General features: G+C 38.4%; 1 protein-coding gene across 7 annotated transcripts in view; it reads right to left on the bottom strand.

The window, feature by feature from the left end:
• PATJ (PATJ crumbs cell polarity complex component) overlaps positions 1-25,818 on the bottom strand; it is a 349,292-nt gene that overhangs the window by 320,687 nt on the left and 2,787 nt on the right. For 6 of the 7 annotated variants that reach the window (XM_027607398.1, XM_027607438.1, XM_027607423.1 and 3 more), the window contains exons 2-7: positions 16,426-16,482; positions 16,161-16,327; positions 13,539-13,733; positions 12,113-12,252; positions 6,382-6,577; positions 3,631-3,759 (exon numbers count right to left, since the gene is read on the bottom strand). In XM_027607398.1, coding sequence (XP_027463199.1) covers positions 3,631-3,759; positions 6,382-6,577; positions 12,113-12,252; positions 13,539-13,733; positions 16,161-16,327; positions 16,426-16,447 — 849 coding nt within the window. In that variant the 5' untranslated portion in view covers positions 16,448-16,482. Of the gene's footprint in view, positions 1-3,630; positions 3,760-6,381; positions 6,578-12,112; positions 12,253-13,538; positions 13,734-16,160; positions 16,328-16,425; positions 16,483-17,639; positions 17,688-25,818 lie in introns of those variants that run through there. The other variant, XM_027607404.1, reaches the window with a different exon arrangement.

The raw sequence follows: 25,818 nt of genomic DNA, 5'->3' as shown, positions 1-25,818 counted from the left end.
GCATGGGGTGCCTGTGTGGCTCAGATGATGAGGTATCTGCCTTCAGCTCAGGTCATGATCTCCAGGTCCTGGGATGGAGCCCCACCTCAGGCTCCCTGCTTAGCGGGGAGTCTGCTTCTCCCTCTCCCTCTGCCTCTCCCCCTGCTTGTGCTCTTTCTCCCTCTCAAATGAATAAATAAAATCTAAAAAAAAAAAAGAAAAAGAAAACAGCACAGAGAAATTTTAAAAATATTTAATATACTAATATACATTTCTATATATTGATGCATACACTTTTCATTTTGAAAATAAAAGCTATATTTTCTACAACAAAATGGTGAGAAGAGTGGTACTTTTGAGTATTTTTGGAAATCTCTAATATCTGGCTGAAGGGAAGACAACTGGTTTTGCACACCTGCTTTAGCATTCAGTATGTTGCAATATGTTGTTTTGGCTGAAGTATATAAAGCAAATATGGCCTCAATTAGATACATAGTTGGAAAATGGAGGAGTATTTTAATAGCCCTTAGAGTCCATTCTTCTTTGATAACACACCAAAACTTGACAAGTTGTGGTTTCTTAAAGATCAGTGGCAATATGAAATCTGCAACTTCATCAACAAACTTTCAAATACTGTTTCATTTAAATCTATTGATCAGTCTTGAATCCCGAATGGACCTTTTACCTATATACTGTCATATCACACATTGGTCTTCAGAAAATACTGATATACAGACTCATGCAGATGTTCCAAATATTGACATATTTCATTATACAATATTTTAAAAATCATACTAATATCAGCAATAATCTAATCAGAAAAGTCTTTAAATATTGGAAAATGTCAAGCTCATGGTAAAACACTTTTCCAGAATTCTAATTTTTGCTTCAAAGTTCAAATTTTATCATCACCCACAAATGCTATCAGTTGTTTTCCTTGAAGTGACAGGTTTGCTTCATTCATTTTCAAAGAAATGTCTGCCAAGCACCCAAGTCTCAGTAACCGTAATTTTTCTGTCAATTATTCTTTCAAAAATAAAAATACTATTCCAGATTGGTGGTTGCCAGAAGTTGGGGGGGAAGGGGTAGCAGGTGGGCAAAATGTGTGAAAATGGTCAAAAGGTACAAACTTCCAGTTATAAAATAACTAAGTCATTGGGATATAATGTACAATGTGGTGACTATAGTTAACAATACTGTATTGTACATATGAAAGTTACTAAGACAGAAGATCTTAGAAATTCTCATCACAAGAAAAAAATGTAACTGTGTTATGATGGATATTAACTAGACTACTGTGGTGGTCATTTCACAGTATAAAACATCAAATCATGTTGTACAGCTGAAATTCATAACATTTATCACATTTCAAAATTTTTCAATGAGAGCAAAAAATTTTTAAATTTTTAAATGTTTTCCATATTAAAAAAGTGGCTAGTTTGTCTCACAAATACTTTAAAAGATTTTATTTATTTATTTGAGAGAGAGAGAGAGAGATCATAAGCAGGGGAGAGGGGTTGGGGGAGCAGACTCCCTGCTGAGCAGGGAGCCCAATGTGGGACTCGATCCCAGGACCCTAGGATCATGACCTGAGCCGAAGGCACGTTTTACCAACTGAGCCACCCAGGTGCTGTGTCTCACAAATATTTTCTCAAACCAACCATCATAATTCAGTATGTGGCAGAAGTGCTGGAAATAATTTTTTGCTGCACTTTCTTAAGTAAGACTGATTTTTTTTTTTTTTTTTTTTCTCTTTCTCCACGATGGAGAAGAATGCAGTGACCACTAGCATCGTTTGATGCCATTTCCTTGTCTTAATCCCACAGAACCCTACAGGGATCCCCACAAAGCAAACTCTGAGAGGAGCTTCTCTAAATACAAGTGGAGGTTGAAAATAGGAATATTAACAGCTGCACAGTTTTGTGTAAGATGGAACAACCTTGAAAAGAAATGGGGTGCTGAGGAATTTATCTCAAAGCTGCGTTTGCAAGGCAAGTTCATTTTTACTTATGCTTATTAGAAGGGATATATTTGTAGGTAACTGAACATCAATTAGTGAAATTTACATATTATTCTGGTTATCATGGACAGTTCACATACTATGGGCTCACTATTAAGTGGCATCATAACCAAATGTCTAAACTATTTTTTTTTAATTTTATTATGTTATGTTCGTCACCATACAATACATCATTAGTTTTGATGTGGTGATGCACGATCCATTGTTTTCGTATAACACCCAGTGCTCCATGCAGTACGTGCCCTCCTTAATACCCGTCACCAGGCTAACCCATCCCCCCTCCCCCCTCCCCTCTAGAACCCTGTTTGTTTCTCAGAGTCCATAGTCTCTCATGGTTCGTCTCCCCCTCCGATTTCCCTCCCTTCATCTTTCCCTTCCTTCTCCTAATGTCCTCCATGCTATTCTTTATGTTCCACAAGTAAGTGAAACCATGTGATAATTGACTTTCTCTGCTTGACTTATTTCACTTAGCATAATCTCCTCCAGTCCCATCCATGTTGATGCAAAAGTTGGGTATTCATCCTTTCTGATGGCTGAGTAATATTCCATTGTATATATGGACCACAACTTCTTTATCCATTCATCTGTTGAAGGGCATCTCGGCTCTTTCCACAGTTTGGCTATTGTGGACATTGCTGCTATGAACATTGGGGTGCATATGTGTCTTTGGGGTAAATACCCAATACTGCAATTGCTGGGTCATAGGGTAGCTCTATTTTTAAATTTTTGAGGCACCTCCACACTGTTTTCTCTAAACTACTTTTCTAAAAACTACATGCAATGTTTAACATTGTTTTCAATGTACAACTAAGCAGAAATAGTTCATAAGTTTTATTTATTTTTTTAATTTTATTTATTTGACAGAGAGAGAGAGAGAGAGGGAACACAAGCAGGGAGAGTAGGAGAGGGAGAAGCAGGTCTCCTGCTGAGCAGGGAGCCCGATGCGGGGCTCCATCCCAGGACCCTGGGATCATGACCTGAGCTGAAGGCAGACGCTTAACCATCTGAGCCACCCAGGCGCCCCAGTTCGTAAGTTTTAAGATGGCCCACTTTCAGGGGCATCTGGCTGGCTTAGTCAGTGGACCATGTGACTCTTGATCTCAGGGTTGTAAACTCAAGCCCCATGGTAGGCATGGAGCCTAGTTTAAAAAAAAAAAAAAAAAAAAGCCCACTTTCAGTTTAAACTGCTAAATAATGAAGTGTAGCCATTTGGCTTATAATGCCAGAAAACTGTAATTCAAGTGAAATTTACCACATACAATAGTAGGACAAATGTTTATAATCACTGTATGTGCCTTCTGAGTTTAGCATTTGGGTCCTTGAAAGATACACTGGGAGAGAATACAGATATTCAAAATACAATACCTATTAACAACTCTTCAACAAAAAAATACTGTCCTCTGATGGAATCAAGAAGACTGTCAACCACAAGCCAAAAAAAAAGGTTGACTTAGGAAATGTTTCAAATAAAACCAAGTGAGTATTAACATTCATGGGAATAAAAATTTTTTTTAGCAATACTTAAACTCTAATTATGGAATCATATATCCTAGTAACCCACGTTATAAAATTACATTTCAAACCATACAATTTAAACTGTATGACACCAAAATGAGAACGAGTCAACTTACTCGATCTGCTAATCCTCCAGGAACGATCGTCCTCACAACCACACCACTTGATTTTCCTCCAACTATTCCAAAACCTAATCCAGAGCCATCATTAATGAGCTCAACATCTTCAATATGGCCCCAATGAACCTACAAATTAATGGCAAAAAAAGCCAACATTAGTGAAACGCAGATGCTTAGCTTTCCAATACAATAATTACTAAAGTAAAAGATATACCAACAAGTAATCAGGACAACTTTCTAGAGGCTAAGAGATATGTAAAGATGATCAGATGGTCCCCGCCCTTGAAAATCTAGATAATCTAAAACACAAATAATTAAAATATGAGACAGAATACTGAATCATAAGATACATAGCTTGAAGAGGATAGAGACATGTTGCCTCATTCTCCAGTCTGTACACAGTATCTAGCACAATGTCCAGCACACAGGAGGAACCAATAAATATGTATTTACCTGAATTGGAAGAGAATCACAGACTATTATAAAGATGCGGGGGGGGGGGGGCGGGGATAGAAGAAGAGATAAGAGGTCGAAGCCGATTAAGAATTACGGAAAGCTTTGGGGCGCCTGGGTGGCTCAGTTGGTTAAGCGACTGCCTTCGGCTCAGGTCATGATCCTGGAGTCCCGGGATCGAGTCCCGCATCGGGCTCCCTGCTCAGTGGGGAGCCCGCTTCTCCCTCTGCCCCTCCCCTCCTCATTCTCTCTCAAAAGTAAATAAAATTAAAAAAAAAAAAGAATTACGGAAAGCTTCGAAGAAAAGGTCGCATTTTAACTGCAGTATGGGGAGAAAAAAAAACACACATTCGAGCAAAAGGGAAATGTAAGAGCAAAGCAGGGCCATGTAACAGAATGGGTCAAAGATATGGTCAAAAGATTGGATTTACTTAACTGGATAAGCAAAAGGAATAACTGAAGGTTTTAAAAAGGAAGGACAGGGATGCCTGGATGGCTCAGTTGGTTAAGCATCTGCCTTTGGCTCAGGTCATGACTTCAGGGTTCTGGGATCGAGTCCCGCATCGGGCTCCTTGCTCAGCGGGGAGCCTGCTTCTCCCTCTGCCTGCCACTCCCCCGAGCTTGTGCTTGCTCTCTCTCTCTGACAAATAAATGAAATATTTAAAAAAAAAAAAAAAAAAAAAAAGGAAGAACAGGAACAAAGCAGTGGTTTAGGAAGATTAATCTGACAGCAATATGAAGGATGAAATGCTGAGGACACAAGGTAAAGAGACTAATTAAGCAGGCTTTTATGCAGGAGAGGAAAGGTAGGCCCCACTGAAGACATAGCGATAGGACTATATGAATCAAACAGAGACGTTAAGCATTTTCCCTTTAACTAGTAGGCTTCTGTCAGAAATGTGCATTAGGGGTGCCTGGGTGGCTCAGCTGGTTAAGCATCCAACTCTAGATTTCAGCTCAGGTCATGATCTCAGGGTGGTAAAATCAAGCCTCTGGCTCTGCATTCAGCGGGGACTCTGCTTAAGATTCTCTCTCTCCCTCTGCCCCTTCTCCCCATATGCGCTCTCCCCCAAATAAATTAATCTTAAAAATAAAATGTGCATTAAATTCACATAATCTAACCACAGAACAAAATCTGCCATCTCAAGCTCAATAGGGTATACTTACTGGTTTTACTATTATACTAAGTTGGACAGTTACTATGCAAGGTTAAAATAACCAGGAATATTAGGATAAGTAATAAATTCGGGTCTAAAACAATATCTAGTATCTAGGAAGCAATAAATTTGTTAAAATATGCCTTAATTAATGATCACAACTAATATTCAGAGTGTATATTTTGCCCCAGGCACTGTGCTTAGCTCTTCACATGCACTCTCATTTAATCCACATATTATCTCTGTGAAGTGGATGCTGTTATTAGTTCCAAGGAAAAGAAGAAACTGAGGGGTGGAGGAGTCAAGGAACCTTCCTGATATGACACAGCTAGGAAGTGGGAGAACTGGACTTGAACCCACCTTAGCCTGGCTCCAGAGCCCTTGTTCTTAATCACTATGCAAAGCATTTTCCCACTTTGTTCATTGTATTTATTATGTAAATTGTGCTGTATAAATATCACTGATTACAAAAGGGAAAATGTCTATACGTTAATTTGTGTTGTGACCTTGTACTGTACCCAGACGGTCTATTGTTTCTTTTGTCCCAATGAATGAAAATTAATCAGCTAGTACTTAGTGTTATAAGAAAGTAATATTTATTAGCTTGCATTCTGAAGATGGAGGCCAAAATCTGTAAAACGTTATAAACCAAGTTGAACGATTCCCAAAAGAGACATATGCTTTTATTCTTTTAAACTACTCAGTATACATGCTTACATGAAAAGGAAACCTTTATAATTTTGCAGTGTCAATAATCTAGTCATAAATACCCAATATAATCTACAAAAATGTTTTGATATAACTAAATCTTACTTAAGATACTCAACAGTAAATCTCTAATAAAAACTCTCAGCTTAATTAAGAACTGCCTATATCACTGAGGAACAAGACTCTTTCCAAATAAGTTATGCGTAATACAATGCACCTTTTACATTAAATAATAATCTTAAATAAGGAGAACCATAGCACATTGAAAAAACAATCCTCTGTGAAATATCTTGTTTAATATGCTAATGCTGTATTTAGAGATGTGATCTTTCCTGAAGTATGACAAGTAAGATAACATCTTCTAAATGTCTTTACACTTCTTAGAATCAGTAGCATAAATCAAAATTATTTTTCCAAATTTGTAACTCACTGTTTCAGGCAGAGTGGTATCAATTAGGCTGGTAGAAGTACTGCTTTTTCTGTGGACGCGTTCCCTGGCCACAACCAGATGCAAAGATCCAGTGGTTTGTTGTAATAACGCAATTGCTTGCTGATAGGAAATGTTCTGATCCAGTGGTGTGTGATTAATAGCCAATATTTGGTCATTTTCCCTTAATCTTTGATCCCTTGATAGAATAAGAAAATTCTGTTATCAGTGATACAATAGCAACATTAAAAAAAAATCTTTTATTCAAGTGGAGCAGTTTATTTCTTATGGCACTACTTCACTTAGTACATTTATTCAGATAATTATATGACAGCTCTTCAGGGTGCTTTTCATCAGAGCACTTATTAGCTAATTAAGCGATTAAGTGGTGCATCCCTAAACGTGTACATGCACACATGCGCGCGCACGCGCACACACACACGCACACAAAACCATTTGGCTAGAAAAATAAGCAAAAACAATGCGTGGGGGGCCCCCACTGCCAAGGTTTTGCAAATAAGAACACTGCCACCATTCTGCACGAATCCTATACTGCTGAACCCCTTCCAATCTGACTTCAGCATATACCACACTGTGGTAACTGTATCCTCAAATTCACCGATAACCTCCTCTCTAGCAGAGTCACCCTGTCTAGATCGTCCTTTACATCTCTGACATCTGTCAATTGTTAGGCCAAACTCTCCTTGAAAATCAACAGATGCTATTTCTAAATCTGTATTTAAGCCCTTCTCTCTGTCCTAATCCCCAACTGCCAACCAAGGTAAAAAAGAACTATTTTAAAAAGAAATTAGCAAAACCTTAAGGGAAAACACACTATTATAGTTAATATTTACTGAGCACTTGTTAGAAGCCACATACTGTGCTAATGCTTTACAGGTATTATCTCATTTAACCCTCACAACCACCTCTTAGTGACAGGGGAACCTGGGTGGCACAGTCAAACATCCGATTCTTGATTTCAGCTCAGGTCATGATCTCAGGGTCCTGAGATCGAGCCCTGCACTGAGCCCCATGTCAGGCTCCGCACTCAGCACAGAGTCTGCTTATCCTTCTCCCTCTCCCCACTTGTACTCTCTAAAAAAAAAAGGTAGTTACCTTTTACATGTAAGAAATTAAAGCCTGGACAAGCTTAGCATCTTAGCTGACTCTGAAACATATTTCACTTTAGTAGGATTTACTCTGGTTTACGTGTTTGACTTCATTATCTCCCAGACACCACTCTCTCTTCCCATTTCTCCAACATCACCCCTTCAGTTCCTTCTTAACCCTCTTTATCTCTGTTGCCTCCACCCATCTTCTTCCATTCCCCATGTCAACCATCCAATGGAGATCCTTCTCTAATGCCTAAAACTGAACTTTCAAATTTCTCAAGGTTTATTTTGCTAAGCTCTTTATGCTGGTATCGCCCAACTTGAAAACGTGTAACAATTATCTGTGATTACTGACCAGTTAAGGAGCGAGCCAAAGGAAAGAGAACAAACTCTTATCGTCATAGTTTCATAAATGAACATTAACCTTCAAAATACAGAATCTCCCAGAGGAGGGATTTATCTAATTCAAAAACTGAGAATTATGAAAATTCCGTTATATTGCCCTTATCTTTCTTAGGTCACAGCAGATTCAGCAAAACTTTGTCATGGATCAGAATTTGGTAGTATTTTTTTTTTCTTAAGATTTATTTTAGAGACAGCGAAAGTGGAGCGGGGAGACAGAGGGAGAGAGAGATCTCCAGCAGACTCCCCACTGAGCACGGAGCCTGATGCAAGGCTCAACCCCACGACCCTGAGCTCGTGACCTGAGCTGAAATCAAGAGTGGATGCTTCACCGACTGAGCCACCCAGGCACCCCTGGTAACTTTTTTTTTTTTTTTTAAGATTTTATTTTTAAGTAATCTACACCCAACATGGGGCTTAAACTTACTGGCCTAAGATCAAAAGTTGCATGCTCTACCAAGGGAGTCAGCCAGATGCCCTCAGAACAGAATCTGGTAACTTCTGAGCTCAGGGACACAGGGTAAACTTGGTTGGTATTCAAAGGCCTGTGCATGGGACGCCTGGGTGGCTCAGTCAGTTAAGTGTCTGCCTTCAGCTCAGCTCATGATCCCAGGGTCCTGGGATCAAGTCCCACATTGGGCTCCTTGCTCAGCAGGGAGCCTGCTTCTCCCGCTGCCTGCCGCTCTTTTGCTGTCACTCTTGCCCTCTCTCTGACAAATAAAATCTTAAAAAAAAAAAAAAAGCACTACCTCTTAAACAAAAACAAAAACAAAGGCCTGTGCATGTGGTCCCCAAGTAGTCCTTCCAACTTGGCTTCCTGCCCACATAAACCCCCTTTCCGACTATTCTGATCTCCTCTTTCCCAAACATGTCTGGCGTTTCCCGCTCTTGTGTAGATGGTTTCCTCCATCTCTGATGCCCTTTGACTCTACTCAACCAAATCAATCCACCCTCTGTGATCAGCTGAGTGTCTCTCTTTCCCACCCTCCCCATCACTTACCTCATTATCACAGTGCTCTGAACCACTCATTTACCACTCACTGAATATTCATTTACACTAAATATGCTATCGACAGAGCTAGCTAAATCCTACTAACTTGTACGTTTTCTGAGGATAGACACTCATGTTTTAGATTCTCTTTTGAAACTAGCAAGTTACATATGAAAATATCTATTTTTGAGGTCAAAATCGTGGGTGGCTCTCATAATAAATCAGTTATCATTAAAAATGCTTAGGGGCGCCTGGGTAGATCAGTCAGTTAAGCATCTGCCTTCCGCTCAGATCATGATCCCAGGGTCCTGGTATTAAGTCCCACATTGGGCTCCTTGCTCAGCAGAGAGCCTGTTTCTCCTGCTGCTACTCGTGTGTGCCCATGCACGCACTTGCTCTGACAAATAAATACAATATTTTAAAAATAAATAAAATAAAAGTGTTGCTTATACATCCTGGGGCACCTGGGTGGCTCAGTCAGTTGAGTGTCTGCCTCTTGATTTCAGCTCAGCCTGGTGGGATTGAGCCCCGCCTGGTGGGATTGAGCCCCGCATTGGGCTTGCAATGGGCATGGAGCCTGCTTGGAATTTTCTCGATCTCTCTCCCTCTGCCCCTCCCCCACCCCTCATTTGCTCTCGTGCTCTCTCTTTAGAAAAAATAAAAAATTAAAATGTTGCTTATACATCCTTTTATTAGTATTAGGAAAGGCTTGTATTATGTTGAGATAAAGATACAAAATTGTAGATGCTCCATGACCTTGTCTTTATAAAAAGAAAACATTCAAATGTATTTCCTAATTGTCTTAGGGTAGTCAAAGTCCTAGAGTTTGCTTATCATATTTCTATATTTTATGATTTTCTATTATATGTATGTATTACTTTCATAATTTTGAAATATATATTTTATAAATTGAAAATGTTGCTTGTGAACCTTTCCCAAGTCCTACCTTTGTTTTTAAATGTGACCACTATGGACAATACCAGAAATTACTTCCAGTTTCCCAACTCTAATGTCCTTCTTTCTGACTTCTTTACCTAAATTCCTATTCACAGCTTGTTCATTAAGGAAAATTTCTTAATTAATCCCAAATGAATGAGATACTCTTGACTCTTTTCAACCCTGATATAACTCATTTGGATAAGTTCTTAATTTACTCACATTCAAATCTTCTATTTTCTGGAAATCAATCTATTTTAATCTACCCCCTTCCTCCCCCAAAAGACTGCCAGGACACTATACTTCTTCCTAGTTAGTATCTGCCCAGGGAATATAACCTCAACTCCAGATAAACAAATTGTACAGAAAAGAAATCTCCGGAAAATATGATTTTGATGCATTCTAAAGTTGAAAAGAATTAGTTTTACTGCTACTATTATTCATAATTTAACTCCCACATACTGTTTGTATATACTGAATTCATATTTTTCATTTAAGGTGAGATGAGTTCTGTCTCTCCATTGCAACATTCAAAAATAATGGATTCCCATTACTTTGAGAGACAATGGGTCTTAGGTAAGCTCCTAAAATAACACAATTCTATGTGGAAAGTCCTCAGGAGAAAGGAAGAACTGATCATGAAAACCATTTAACATGATCTAGAAGGTCATACATGACTGACCCCACCTCTCTCCAGTCATTTCTCGTACTCTCTTGCACTAAGCTCCCACACCAGGTAAATACCAGCCTCACTCCAAGGATAGGAGCTGTGTTCCTTCTCTCCATATGACTACTGCTCAAGACAGTCTCTTTACTCCTCTGACACCTTCTGCTCTTTGCAGGCCCCACTGTCTCCTTTAAGCACTCCCACTGTTTCCCTTCAAGCACTGCTGTCTCTGGGAAGCCACCTGACTGCTTAGCCTTGGTCAAGGCTCTTTACACACTAACATGTCAAACTTCTCTTTTTGAAAATGCTCACCTCAATCTGTAACTACAGAGTACCTCAGACATAAGAATTGACCACAAAAAGGTTGCACAACTTTGAAGACACACTAAAAACTACTAAATTGTACACTTTAAAATGATGACATTTATGGTATGTGAACTGTATACCAATAATAATTTTTTAAGTTAAAAATTGAGAAAGAAAAGTTGGGCCAATAAAACTTAAATAGACTTTTTGTCAAGGGACAGCATAGCCTAAAGTAAACTAATGGTAAGTGACCCTAAGTCTGGGCTCACCTGGGATTGTCTAGGTTTGCCAGAATAGTCCTACTCCATACCTGCCGTTTCGGGTCATTAACAGAACCCCCTCTCAGTCCCAAAACTCTCCCAACATGGACAATAAACTATATGGTTACCCTAACTATGTATACCCAATCTCCAAGAGCAGCATAGAATTTCACAAATATATCTGGCACTGGTAAGTTTCCTCAGAACATACCTGAGGAAATGCTGCATGAAATGGCAGAATAAAAGCTGCAAAGTCATGGAAATCCATTATTTCTGAATATTCAGGTGGGGAGTCTAGAAATGATCCCCCATGAATGGAGAATGTGAATTCAAAAATTTATTACTGGCTGAGAATTTTTTTTTTTAATAATAGAACCACTACTGTTGCTATCATTTTAATGGTAGTAGTAACGTAATGAATAGTGTGCTTATTAAATGAATAATAAACAGAAGACCTGAAATCAAATAGAGAGAATATAAGGCTTGCACATACCCCTTAAAATAAGAAAACCATGGTACAGTCCAATAGGGGGGAATCACACAGATTTAAGGAGGCTTTTATTTGACAAGAGAAATAATCAACAGTGTGATAGGACCACAAAAACAATTTTATAATCTTAAGTTTAATAAACCACAGTATGCAGAATCCGAATTTCAGTATTTCCATGTTACTGATCAGACGTAGCTAAAATACCATGTTCGCTTGTGGGAGAGTATGGCAGGATAGAAAGCACACTAGCTTGGCTGTCAGACTGTCTTGGAATCATATCAGGGCTCACGGTTCCAGCATCAACAGCTCTGTGACTACAGGTGAAGCACTGAACCTCTCTGAATTCAGCTTTCTCATCTATGGGGCAGGGTAATGGTATTACTAGCTAGACGGCTGCCACAAGTACATGGGAGAATATGTGCTAAAGGCCTGACAAAGGCATATGAAAAGGGAACGTATTAGCTGCTACGGTTAACTGTTTTAATTAATAGTTTCTTGTTCTCTTCAGAATAATGTTTTCAGGATTCTCAGAAAAAGATTAGCAAAACGCAAAAGGAACATCCTCCTCACCTGTCTGCTATACTCCCTGGCTGCACTTCCTTCACCAAGATATCAACTTCTCCCAGATTTTGACTTCTCAGGGCCACCACACTGAATCCAAGGCCTCCGGATGAAGGCCGTTCTATATCGATATATTCAATTTGCCGGCCCTAAGGAAGGGGGATATAAAAAAAAAAAGTCAATGAAGTACATTTAACCACTGTACCCTTTCCAAAGAACTGAAATTGCTATTTTTGTGAGTAACACAACAAACAGCTTCTCCTAAGTCATCTCTAGCCAAAAAAACTAAGCATTTCAGCAATAAATTATTTCTGGAAATCCTCTCACTTGATTGTTTTCAGTAGGACATAAGAGGGCGTGTGCAGTGTTCTGCAACCTCAGGGAATCAGAGAGGTATTTTCACACTTCATTCACATTATGAGATGAAGACCAAACTGGATGAAAATTCCTTAGAAAAACAACTTTTTCCACAGTAAATTCTAAATTACTTTTTCTACTGAATTTATCTAAATTCTCTTCATGCAAAATACATTTTTAAATGAGGAAAGCAAAATAGATATCAAAAATATGCCAGTGTTCAGCCTAAGTTAGAAAGAGCTGCAGTTGTTAGGGTCCTGTTTTAAATTATATTGTGATGAATTAATCATTTTATTAGATTAATTCAAAAGATTATGGAAAGGCCGCCATTCAAATGCGTTCTATGTGTAATGAACAAGTATTTGATTGCTTTAGTTAATAATTGCATTTATGACATGAGAACTTCATAGATGTAATCACGTAACAGAAGCATCACATAAAAATAATTATTAGTCAAATTAAGAGGACAGAGCTATAAAGTCAAAAAGGAATTAGGTATAGATTTAAATATCATACCTTAGATTCTTTGTGATCTTAAAACTCAACTTTCATTTCAAAGACACTTATTAGAAGGTGAGTCGACAAACATAAAACACATCCAAAAATTCAACTATTTAATTTTTAATACGTATTAGGGATAAAACTGGATTACTCCCTCAAATGTTTCCCGAGATTTTCCAAATCATATTAACTCTAACTCCCATTAATTCTGTATTGATAAAAAGTTAAAAACAGTTCAAAGGAAATTTCATCACTTCTGGCAGACATATCAATTTTCCTATGATAAAAATCATAAGAATCTCTTTACAAGTGCAGATATGTGTCAAATTGGAGTAATTGTCTAAAAACTCCTTACCACACACATTTTCCTTATGTCATTTTAAGCCAATAAATTTCTAATCACAGGTTAGAAAACAGCATCAATCTCCCCTAAAAATAAAAATGCAAGCAAACCACACACAGTAGCAAATTTTAAGGCAAAAGAGAGTATTCTTCTTTTTAAAGAGTATTGTTTTCTTTTCTAACCTATAACAGGAGAAATACAGCTAAATATTCCCATGACAAGATATAACTTTACCTGCGCCATCTGTTGAATGACTGAGTTGAAGTCTTCATTTCTTGGCTTAGGAGTCCAAGGAAATAACCCAGAGACAGTCAAATTATTGGAGGGTCTTTGGGCATTCCCATGAGTAATGGCACCATCTGTAAACACTAAAAGACCTTTCCTAGAAAAATCAAAGTTGGCCAAACAATCTGAGGGTATGTGGCTGAGCTGTTGGGGAGAAAAACAAAAGAGAATCATCAACAGAAACCTATAGAAAATAAATTATTTCTATTTATTAAATATTCTATTTTGCCCATTACATGTATAATTTGCATATTAAATATTTGTACATAAAAAAATAAGACACAGATACATGAATCTGTGTGTTTGTAAGGCTACAATTTTTTTATTTAGTATTATATAGAATATTTAATAGGTTAAAATGTGTTGCTTCCTGGGGCACCGGGGTGGCTTAGCTGGTTGAGCATCTGACTCTTGGTTTCGGCTTGGGTCATGATCTCAGGGCGTCTGCTTGAGATTCTCTCCCTCTCCTTTCCTTCTCCCTCTGACCTCTCCCAGCTCATGCGCTCTCTCTCTCTCTAAAATAAATAAATCTTTAAAAAAATGTTGCTTCTTCCCTTGTACCATTACCTCAAGTTAACAGCATGTACAACAGTTCACCACACTTCAAGTACACAGATACATCCAGTCAGATAAACATGCAGACACTGAGCCCTTTTGCATTTCCATGTAAAAGGCCACAAAAGATCCGCAGGTAAGTTAAACAAAAATAACAGTAACAGTATTTACTGAATGATTGCTATGAGCAAAGTACTATACCAAACTCTTACTTGTTATCTCATTTAATCCTTATAACAGCCCTAAGAGATATTATTATTCCATTTTGTGAACATGAAAACTAAGACACATAGGTTAACTTGCCCAAGATTAGTGGCAAATGAGTCACAGAGCCACTTAAACATGATAGGAAAAAAGAAAAAAAAAGGGGGGGGAGAATTCTGTAATTATGGTGAATAGGAAAATAGAAGTTAAGTTTTAAAATACCACTGGCTGATACAAGTGCCACCAGTGGAATAAAGGTAACATCAAGAACAAATGTCGCGGGGGGAGCCTGGGTGGCTCAGCTGGTTAAGTGTCTGCCTTCGGCTCAGGTCCTGATCCCAAGGTCCTGGGATTGAGCCCCATGTTGGACTCCCTGCTCAGCTGGGAGTCTGTTCCTCCCTCTCCTTCTGATCCTCCCCCCTGCTTGTGCTCTCCCTCTCACTTACTCTCTCTCAAGAGAATAATTGAAAAAAAAAAAACAAAACAAATGTCAACAGGACCTCATTAAAAAAAAAATCAACACCCATCGAAACTCTATGAAACACTCAAAAAAACTCAGATTTTACAGTTGAATGGATAAAAATATGATTATGCATATAACAACTGCAAACTACATAAATATAAAAGACTGTTATTATGATGCAGTGGTTGGTCAAGTCCACTCTTAGTCCAGTAAGAGTAACAGATTTATAGTGACCTTTCCCAATTTCTGTTGCTACCAATAGAATTCACTGTTGCAATACAGGACTCATCCCATGACCAGGGAATATAGAAAGCAGACCATCAATATGGGAAGTGCTAAAATTATGGTATAATTCTGATCTAGAGAAAGAAATCACAAAAACCATATGTGCAGAGTTTAATCCTTAGTTATAGAAAAATCACTTGCTAAATATTTATGGGCAGCCATTTTGATTATCAGCAAAAACCATTGTTTTCCCAGATTTTATTAATTTTCTCTTAACAATTCTGCTACATTATCTCCAATTACATTTAAAATTCTGCCCAAAAGTAACCCATAGGATAGCTACTATTCAAGCCCAGCTTCTAGAATAGATGATTTAAAATCAGTTTGCCATCCCTGACCCCAAAATACAGCAACCAAGAGGACAGCTAAAATTATTAATTTACATCACTCTGAGAAGACGTGCTATGTATCCAATAGTTGAACACATATGCATGTAGAAACTGCAAGAGTCCGGGTACTATGCTATATGTAGTAGAGGAAACACAGGTAAATATTAAAACACCAGTTATAATGCTCCTGAAAACTTTCTGACCAGAATATCCATGACAGTTAATACTTATTTGGTAATTATTTCATAAATAATTGATATTTGAGAGGTGTAAATAATATGCTACAAGGGTATGATCACTTCTTGCTAGAAAAAAAAAAGACTTCATAAGGAAAATATATTTAGGCTAAACACTATTTTATATTTTGAAGAAAATGTTGGGAAGTCTGAAAGCAATCTGACCTTTACATATTCAAATAAGTACAACTTATATTCCAAAACCAAACACAAAATTTATCATAAACATTTTAAGTAGGCTTTACACCCAACGTGGGGCTTGAACTCAAGACCCCAACATAAAACAGACACATGCTCTACAGAGTGACCCAGCCAGGCAACCCCCATAAACATTTTTAAACTATCCATGCCAATGCTCACTACAGGTCACAAGTCCCAGGACAGTCTCTTGCTGAATTAAGCGTACTTAGAGGCAGTTTGTCTGTGTTTATCTCCTTCTATGTTTCTTTGCTGGTTTGAACATACCAACATGTAAAAAAAACCCTGATGAGTAACTTACTTGCCCTCTCAGTTGCTTGATGGACTGCTGAAGCGTGAGTATCTGATTGAAGAGGGGGCTCTTTAGTGTCTCATAAAACAGAGAGAGCTTCTCATTCTGCGATGTGTCCCCCTTCTCCTGCAGTTTCATTTTTAGGCGATCAAGAACTTGTAGGACCTGCAGTTTATCTTGTTTGAAGAAGGATAATCAGAGCACAAGTTAATTCCATCATACATTCCATTTTGATTTTCATTAATTTACTGACAGAAGTATATATCTAGTATACCTGGACCAGGATTTTCAGGCATTTTGAATGACTGTCTTCAATTCCTTTTAAAGAAACCTAAAGAAAAATTTTAAAATACAAAAGATGATTTTCCATTAGTATATACTTGTCTATAGTTCTGTAAAAAAATTATAGAAAACCTCAACAAAATTCTTCATCAAAAGGCTTCACTCAAATTCAAACTACAATAAGGTGCCACTATATACACACTAGGTTGGCTCAAACTAGAAACATAAACAATTTGTTGAGTGTTGACAAAGACATGAAGCAACTGGAACTCTCAACATCACTAGTAGGAACGCAAAATGGTACGTGCGCTTTGAAAAGTTGTTTGGTAGTTTCTTACAGAGTTAAAAATATGTTACTATATGACTCAGCACTTCCACTCCTAAATACTTACCAAGAAAAATGAAAATACAAACTCACAAAAGACCTATACATGAATGTTTGTAGCATCTTTATTTATAAAAGCCTTGAACTAAGAAAAACCCAAATGTCTAATAACAGATGACTATATAAGCAAATTATAGAATGTAAACAGAATGCTCAGGAATGAAAATGAAAAAAATTATGAATATACACAACACGGATCCATCTCAAAAATAGTACGTTGAGGGAAAGAAACCAGACAAAAAAAGGTTACAAACTGTCTGATTCCATTCACATGAAGTTCAATCTATAGTTATAGATTAGTTCACCTGTGCAGGGTAGAATGGAGCTGACTGGGAAAGGATTTGAAGGTGCTTTTTCGGGTGATGGAAATGTTCTAAGTTTTGAATGGGGTACTTAGTGTTTACACAGATGTATACATTTGTCCGAATTCATTGACCTACGTATTTTATTTTTAAAGATTTTATTTATTTGACAGAGAGAGAGGGAACACAAGTAGGGGGAGTGGGAGAGGGAGAAGCAGGCTTCCCATGGAGCAGGGAGCCCGACATGGGGCTACATCCCAGGACCCTGGGATCATGATCTGAGCCGAAGGCAGATGCTTAATGACTAAGCCACTCAGGTGCCCCCATTTTCTATGTTTTTAATTCCAGTGATTTGTTCAAACTAGCCTAAAATGTAATATAATCACAAGTCAAAATGCTAGCAAACCCTCTGCTAGGACCAAACTGGCACTTTCACGGTTGTCATTTATAGTAATGGTACACTAGGTTGTAGTGAACCATCAAAGAAATAGGAGTACTATATAGTCAAAATTCTCTTACATCAACTCTGGATACAGTTGCTGAACGAGGTCTTTATCTTCTCATTTAAGGTCACTAAGTAGGAAAGTGTATTAAAAGCCAGAAGGGATGCCATCTGCACTGATAAAAGGTCCATGTATTCCATCCAAATGTTCACTGGATTCAGTGCGAACTACCAAACTGCTGAAGAGAGCATCACGGAACAGCTGATGAGCTCAGCATCTCAACTGTGCAACCTGTACAACTACCCATTGACAGGTAACTGAGTAACAAAAGACCGTTTCAGTGGCACTGTCTTTTTCGAAAGCAGCCTAAGGCCCAAAGGATTGACAAGAGCAGCTCTGTGGTCATTAATACATCAATCTCTCTGAAAGAAAGAATGCAAGCTAAAACTAGGAGATGCAATTTTTTACTGTCAGATGGGCAATTTTTTTAAAATTAATAACAACACGTACTCTAGATGTCATGGAAAAACAGGTGGGAATAGAAATTTGCACAGGCTTTTAGAAGAGCAACTTTAGCAATAGCTATCAATATACTAAATTTGCATTCTCTTTAACCCAGAAGAGCTATTTCTGAGAGTCTCCCTTAAAGAGATACTTGCAAAAGGGCACACAGATGTGTTGTACAAGGATATTTACCTCATTGTTAAGAACAAAACTCCAGGGGCGCCTGGGTGGCTCAGTCGTTAAGCATCTACCTTCGGCTCAGGTCATGATCCCAGGGTCCTGGGATTGAGTCCTGCATAAGGCTCCCTGCTCTGCGGGAAGCCCGCTTCTCCCTCTCCCATTCCCCCTTCTTGTGTTCCCTCTCTTGCTGTGTCTCTGTCAAATAAATAAATAAAATCTAAAAAAAAACAAAAACCAAAACTCCAGAAAAAATTAATCTATCAAAAACAATCAGTCATTATAATAATACAGTAAGTCTGAATCTATTGAAATGAGAATAGGAGGGAATCAGTTAACAGTAAGTCTGTGGCTCCCTCCTTCAGGGAAGGATTCCCAGCTTGATAACCAGAACCCCTTGGTTTTTTGATAGATAACAGCCCCCCATTTTTAAATGTCAGTAAATACCAGATTTTTTTTAAAGATTTTATTTGTTCATGAGAGAGAGAGAGAGAGAGAACACAAGCAGGGGAGCAGCAGAGGAAAAGGGAGAAGCAGACTCCCCGCTGAGCTGAGAGCCCAACATGGGGCTCCATCCCAGGACCCGGAGATCATGACCTGAGCCGAAGGCAGACGCTTAATGACTGAGCCACTCAGGCGCCCCAATACCTGATCTGTCTTAATTGCTTTTTGTAAATAATCTGAAAATGTATGGATTTATGGGTCATGGCTGATGAGAAGATAGGAGATAATCACAGAGACATTTCCTGTTTGTGTAACTAATGGAGTATAAAACTCAGGATTCCCCAAACTCAAAAGGTTTCCTTTGAGAAAAATGTTTCTCTATATATTGTTGAGAACTTGTCTGGTAACCCAAAACAAAAATGTGTCCTAAGGTTGAAATTTACTCCTGGAAGCAAATTAAAAATTTTGGGTAAAGTCTGTCAGAAATATATTTATAAATTACTTAATGTCAATCTATATGTAACTAGGTATTTTAAGTGTGTCAATAATAGGTCCTAAGAAGAAAAGTGACATTCTTTGGAATGCCTACTGGCTGGGTACTCCTCCAGCAAAGAATGTCTGTGCTTACCTCCTGCCTGTAACCACTGAATCATGAGTAAGTTTTGGTGCTGGTTTGGTGAAGTTTGAGCTCGTTCGCATGAGCATGCTTTGACAATTTAATCCTCTATGTTAACACAAGAACATTAACACAACAACTGATTGGGAAAACAGCAAGTTTCAGGACACGTGCACTATTTTCTTTTTTAAGGAAAAAAATATGTATTTGTGTGTAAGTTTCTAGATTTAGAAAGATAATTTCACAGTGATAACTTCTAGAAACTAGAAATGGGGATGGGAGATAAAAAAAATTAGACTTTGGGGCGCCTAGGTGGCTCAGTTGGTTAAGCAACTGCCTCCAGCTTGGGTCATGATCCTGCAGTCCTAGGATCCAGTCCCACATCAGGCTCCCTGCTCAGCGGGGAGTCTGCTTCTCCCTCTGGCCCTCCCCCTTCTTGTGCTCTCTCTCTCTCTCTCATACTCTCTCTCAAATAAATAAATCTTTAAAAAAAATTAAGACTTTTACTTTATAGATTTTAGTGCCGTTTGAATTTTATTTCAAAAGCATGTCTAATTTTTATCACTTAAAAACTAAAAAAGATAATGGCTGAGATGGCCTAATGAGAGAGCAAGCAGATACAAAGATAATAACAAGAAAGGATAATTATATTGTAAGGCATAACCGTCAATCACAGTGGTGTGTGCCATGGGCTAAGTGAAATCACAAAGGGAGACAGACTAAACCTGCGTGGAGATGTTTGGAATGCTGGAAAGAGAACACATTAGAAACTTCTCTCAAAAAAGGAAAAGAATGTGGTATAAAAGAAGAGTGGTCATTTGCCTTCATTTGCCTAAAACAGCCTCAGATTACCTGGCATCGTTATGGATAGTGTTCCATTTCCCTCGCAAAAGTGTGGCCGTTATGAATGGATAGAAAAGAAGTGGCATATATATACAATAGGTATTACTCAGCCGTAAAAAAAGAATGAGACCTTGCCATTTGCGACAACATGGATGGACCTACAGGGTAATATGCTAAGTGAAATAAGTCAAAGACAAATACCGTATGATTTCACTCATATATGGAATCTAAAAACAAAACAATGAGTAACCCCCAAAAAAACCTCTTAAATACAGAGAACTGATGACTGCCAGGGGGGAGGTGCGTAGAGGGATGGGTGAAATAGATAAAGCTGATGAAGAGGTACAAACTTCCAGTTATAAAATTCTTAAAAATTTTAAGTGTCACAGTTTGAATGACATGTGGGGCTACCCTGGGTCAGTGGTTCTCAAATTTTAGCATGCATCAGAATAGCCAGGAGGGCTTGTGCAAACACAAGTTGCCAGGGCCCACCCCCAGTTTCTGATTCTGCAGGTCTGAAGTGAGCCAGAGAATTTGCATTTCCAACAAGGTTCCCATGTGATCCTGAGGCTGCTAGCACAGAGGCCACAATTTGAAAACTACTGTACATAGGTGTACAAGCTTGTGAATTTCTGTGAGAATATTAACTAGCTTTAAATGACCTAGTATAAGGTCTCTGAAAATAGGACAAAAAAAAAAAAGTGTTGTTATGGGGTTTGTGTGTGGGTTTTTCATTTTTGTTTTGTTCGTTTGTTTTTCTGCAACTGTGGACTGCAAATTGATGCTTGGCTCATAGGTAAGTACCAAAATTGGGAATAAGCATTTAGAAATCATGTAATGTGGCAGAGTAATGTTGATCTATTCAATTTAGTAATAAAACCTTGACTTGCCTTTTTTATTTTCATTTTTCTAACAATTCCTTTTTCTGATAAATTATGTTACAAAAATATCAGTCCTTGAAAGACTGGGGGTGCAGGGGAAACCTGATCTCTTACTACTGACAGTCTAAGCAGCACAGACTTAAATAGACTTTGAGAGGGTCCTTGTAAATAATGCTAAGTAGACTGGTCTTTATCCTGTAAGCAACAGGAAGTAATTAAAGGCTTTTAAGTAGGGAAGTATCGAGTCCAGATTTCTATTTAAAACGGTAATTCTGGTAATAGGATAGATTAGTGGTCCTCAAACATTTTTAAACACACATTCCCATCAGTGAGAATATGTTGACCATTCACCTTATTTTTTATAATTATATACATATACTATTATTTACATGTCATGTTTTAAAACATACAAATAAAAAATGCCATGACAGTAAGATAAAAACACTAAAAAGCAAGGTTTTATTGTCATTTTCCTATGGTCCCAATGGATCATCCTGTACATTTTGGGGAAAACCAAGGTGGTAGAGTATCCCTCAGTAAGGGTTAAGAGTAGAAACTGGTTGGCGATCCAACCTTCTGACTCATATTTAATAAAAGGCTAAACTTTGTCCACCAAGCAGGCCTGGAAAATTACTACAGTCCATGGTGTTAGGTAATATCTAGGGAAGGGGACTAAAGCCTTAAGGATATGTGAGGACAGAAGGGAGAAATGCAGTTAATTCTACAGCTCAACATTCAGTAAGCAGCACACAGGCTAAATGGTCTCTCATTTTACGGTCATAAGAAATCTTCAACCAAACCACCTTGAACTATTTGACCAGGCTGAGAAACAGGGCTTACAGCAAGGAATCTCAAGTTTGTTTAAAAACGGTCAAGCGGAGTCTAACTTGTCAGAGAGAGGCCACCTAGAATCGGTCATAGCCTAGATATTAAAATGCCACAGTGTGCCGCTGTCCTCACAGTTGTGGAGCCTCCAGAGAAGGGGTAGTTATTATGCTCAGCGGCTTCCACTCCATCATTGATCAAGGGAGTCTGAGCCATGAATTTTTCATGCCTGGTTCACTGGAGGATTTGACTGAAGCAAATTATTATAATATTGTGGCTTTTCTTTATACCCATGCCTTTAGCCATTACCAATTAATGGAATATCTGAAAAAAAGCTGATGCAGAGATAGAAATTTAATTTGATTTAAATTTCTAGGTGGAGGAAACTTACTGAATAGATTAACCTCCTCAGTTCAAGAATTTAAGCGAACTAAGGACCCTGGGAAACATACTTTTCAGATTCCCAATAGCACACAGAATAGAACACCCCAAGACATCTTAATACTTCTATCTAGAAAATTTGGGAGAAAAAGATTACTGGCAATCAGTTTGGTAAAGTACAGGTATTCAGCATCTAACTGCAGATATGAATTGGGAGATCACAAACTCCTCACTGGGAATTCCCCCAGAGCGCAAAGGAACCAGGGTGTTTGAACAATCTAAAAGCTATTAACTATAAATGAAGTCATGATTTCAGAAGTTATTCAAAAATGTTAAGTCCACAAACAACTTCAAGTTTCTTTCTTTTTTTTTTTTAGAGATTTTATTTATTTTTGCAAGACAGAACGAGCTCAAGCATGGGGGCGGGTAGGAGAGGTGGAGGAAGCGGGAGAAGCAGACTCTCCTGAGCAGGGAGCCCAATGCGGGACTCGATCCCAGGATCCTGGGATCATGACCTAAGCCAAAGGCAGATAACTGACTGAGCCACCCAGGTAAAGTTTCTATTGCTTCCTTTGAAGGGCAAAGCTCAGGTTGTATCTAATTATCAAGCCTTTGTCCCCAAAGCTCAGCATTTCTGAGGTACCAATTAAATGGGAAACAAATTCTCCTAGCCAAAGTAAACACATGTGCTACCATGCTAATACAGATTCAAGACAGTTGTCAGTCTTGTGTCCCTATCAAACGACAAGGCCTTTTGTAAACCTCTTAGATATAAAAGATAATATATTTTTGGCTCCTGCCAAAACACTACATTCCTGGAATTCTGGAAACAGATATATAAATTCCAGAACAATCCTGATGTTTTGGGGGCCATATGCTTAAACCATAACCAATGCAGGGCGCCTCGGTGGCTCAGTTGGTTAAGCGACTGCCTTTGGCTTGGGTCATGGTCCCAGAGTCCTGGGATCGAACCCCACGTCAGGCTCCCAGCTCAGCGGGGAGCCTGCTTCTCCCTCTGACCCTCTCCCCTCTCATGCTGTCTCTCTAATAAATAAATAAAATCATTAAAAAAAACCATAACCAACGCTTAATTAAGTGCACTTAATGCTAGATATTCAGGACATGTTGAAATTGAAGATGAAAGATACCGTGTTAGAATCAGAACTGAAAATTGAGTCAGTTCTTCAGAATAATTCAACTGGCTAAATACTAATTTTCTTATTGAACTATTCAAAGTTAATCAATGCATATCAATATTCTGCCTGGGACTTGGCCACTGAGTGAGAACAAAGTTAAACTGTTTCATGGTATGCTTTTGTCTTTCTGTTGGTGGCAGTTTTCTCTAATGATTGACAAAAAACAAAAACAAATACCCCCAAAACTAGGCAATTTTCACATTTATGGATCTCTGTGCAGCCAGTCCCTCAATGAAAAGACCCAGGCATTCATAAATGATTAGTTTCCACCTCAAATATTCTGTTCAATTCTCCCCACACTGTAGGCCGTATGCCCTTCTCTCCAGAAATATGGTCACAGCATTTTCGGCATGCTCGTGATATTCAAAACAATCCTAGCAAATTGTGAAATAGACCAAACTAGGCTTCCCACCAATGTTCACCCTCGCTCCTGCTTCCTCCCGACCTTTTCCCCAGACCATTTAATCTGTCACTAAATCACGTAATTCACCTTTTGGTGTCTACTATGCACCAAAGGCAAGGACATTCTGTAAAAATCTCACTTATCTTAACAATGTAGTATTTATCACCCCCATTTTGCAGATGCAGAGAACTTGCTACAATTTCAAAAAAAACGAGGAAATTTCACCTTGGGAGGAGAGAAAGTCAACTGTTAATGACTTTAAAAAACAAGAGCTGGAAATTTCACATTTTCAACAGTGACAGAATGTTTGTCAACCTAACCCTCAGCATCCACTTAAACTCATCTCCTTCTCCTACCATGCTCTCGTCCTGGAGCCTCATTAAAATCTCCGGAAAGTAACTCCAAGGGGACTGGCTGCCCTTTTCAAGGCAGAAGCCTTAGCTTTACCCAGCCCCTACTGTCAAAGTCACGCCCACCAATTAGGGGTCAAAGCTAAATGAAAACTGGTCTGCCCCGAAAGCTACCTAGTAACTAGGCAAGATGTGCAGAGCACCAAAACAAAGGGCAGGACTTTGGTTCTGCTTTTGTTTCTAAAAGAGTAAGACCAACATGAGAGAATGCTCATCTCACAGAGACTTTACTTATTTTTTCTTTTTAAGTTTATTTAAGTAATCTCTACACCTAACATGGGGCTCGAACTCACAACTCCAAGATCAAGAGTCGCATGCTCCTCCAACTGAAGCAGCCAGGTGCCCCTTACTAACTTCTTTTAACCTGAAGGCAGCTTCATAAACATATGTAATCAATATACAGAGAATTAAATCTGAAATTCTTAAAACACACACTGCCTTTGTTTACAATATTGTTGTTCAGCAGGTTTTTAAACTATATAAATGGTCATCATACTGTATATCCTTCAGCGATTTTACCTTATCTTTACAGTTTTAAGATTTAGTCATGAGCATATATGCAGCTTCTCTTCATTCACTGTAACTACTAAATAGGATTCCACTGTAGGAATCCATGATTTATTCCCCCAATCTCCTGTGAATGAGCATTTAGATTGTTTCCTATTGGTCACAAACACAAAACAGGATTAGAACTAAACACCTACCTCGGGCGCCTGGGTGGCTCAGTTGGTTAAGCGACTGCCTTCAGCTCAGGTCATGATCCTGGAGTCCCGCATCGGGCTCCCTGCTCAGCAGGGAGTCTGCTTCTCCCGCTGACCCTCCCCCCGCCATGTTCTATCTCATTCTCTCAAATAAATAAATAAATCTTTAAAAAAAAAAAAAACTAAACACCTACCTCACTAATCTACTGTCTTCCAGTTGATTCAATCACCAATTCATAAAATAAGGAAGACTCTATAGCATAGGAGCGTGAAATCCTGGAGACATCTGGGATCTATGGCTGGGACCAGCTCTGTGTTCTTGCACCAATTATTTATATTTCCTTATACCTCAGACTTCTCATTTGTAAAACAGAGTTAATGAATTACTACATATTTACCATTGAAAGGACTAAATAAGGTATTGGAAAACATGCATCCTGGCACACAGTGTACCTTCAATACAGAGTGGCTACTATTATCAACATCTCCTTTCAATCAAAATTATTTAAGGTATTTTAGGGGCTTCAAAAAAACTAACAAATTTTTAGCTGAGATTTTGCTATTTGCTCCATAATGGTTATTTCTCAGAAGACCGAACAAAAATGTTCCATAATGCAACGAATACGGGGGGGGGGGGGGGGGGCCGGCGGCAGATAACTTGGGAATTTAAAAAACCTGTTTGTAAGTAGGCATGTTAAGTGCTTCAGTCCACTAAACCCTCTCAAGGATAAATATACTCATACTGAATCTTAACTCAGTGCAGTTCAACAGAAAAATGTGAACCACAGAAGTAACTTCAATTTTTCTAGTAGCTGCATGAAAAAAGTTATAGCAACAGGAAAAGTTAATTTAATATTTTTTACTTCACCCAATA

Source organism: Zalophus californianus, chromosome 4 (assembly GCF_009762305.2).
Source record: "Zalophus californianus isolate mZalCal1 chromosome 4, mZalCal1.pri.v2, whole genome shotgun sequence".
NCBI classification, from domain to species: domain Eukaryota; kingdom Metazoa; phylum Chordata; class Mammalia; order Carnivora; family Otariidae; genus Zalophus; species Zalophus californianus.
The sequence above is the reverse complement of the archived record's forward strand: the minus strand, read 5'-3'. Positions and strand labels throughout refer to the sequence as shown.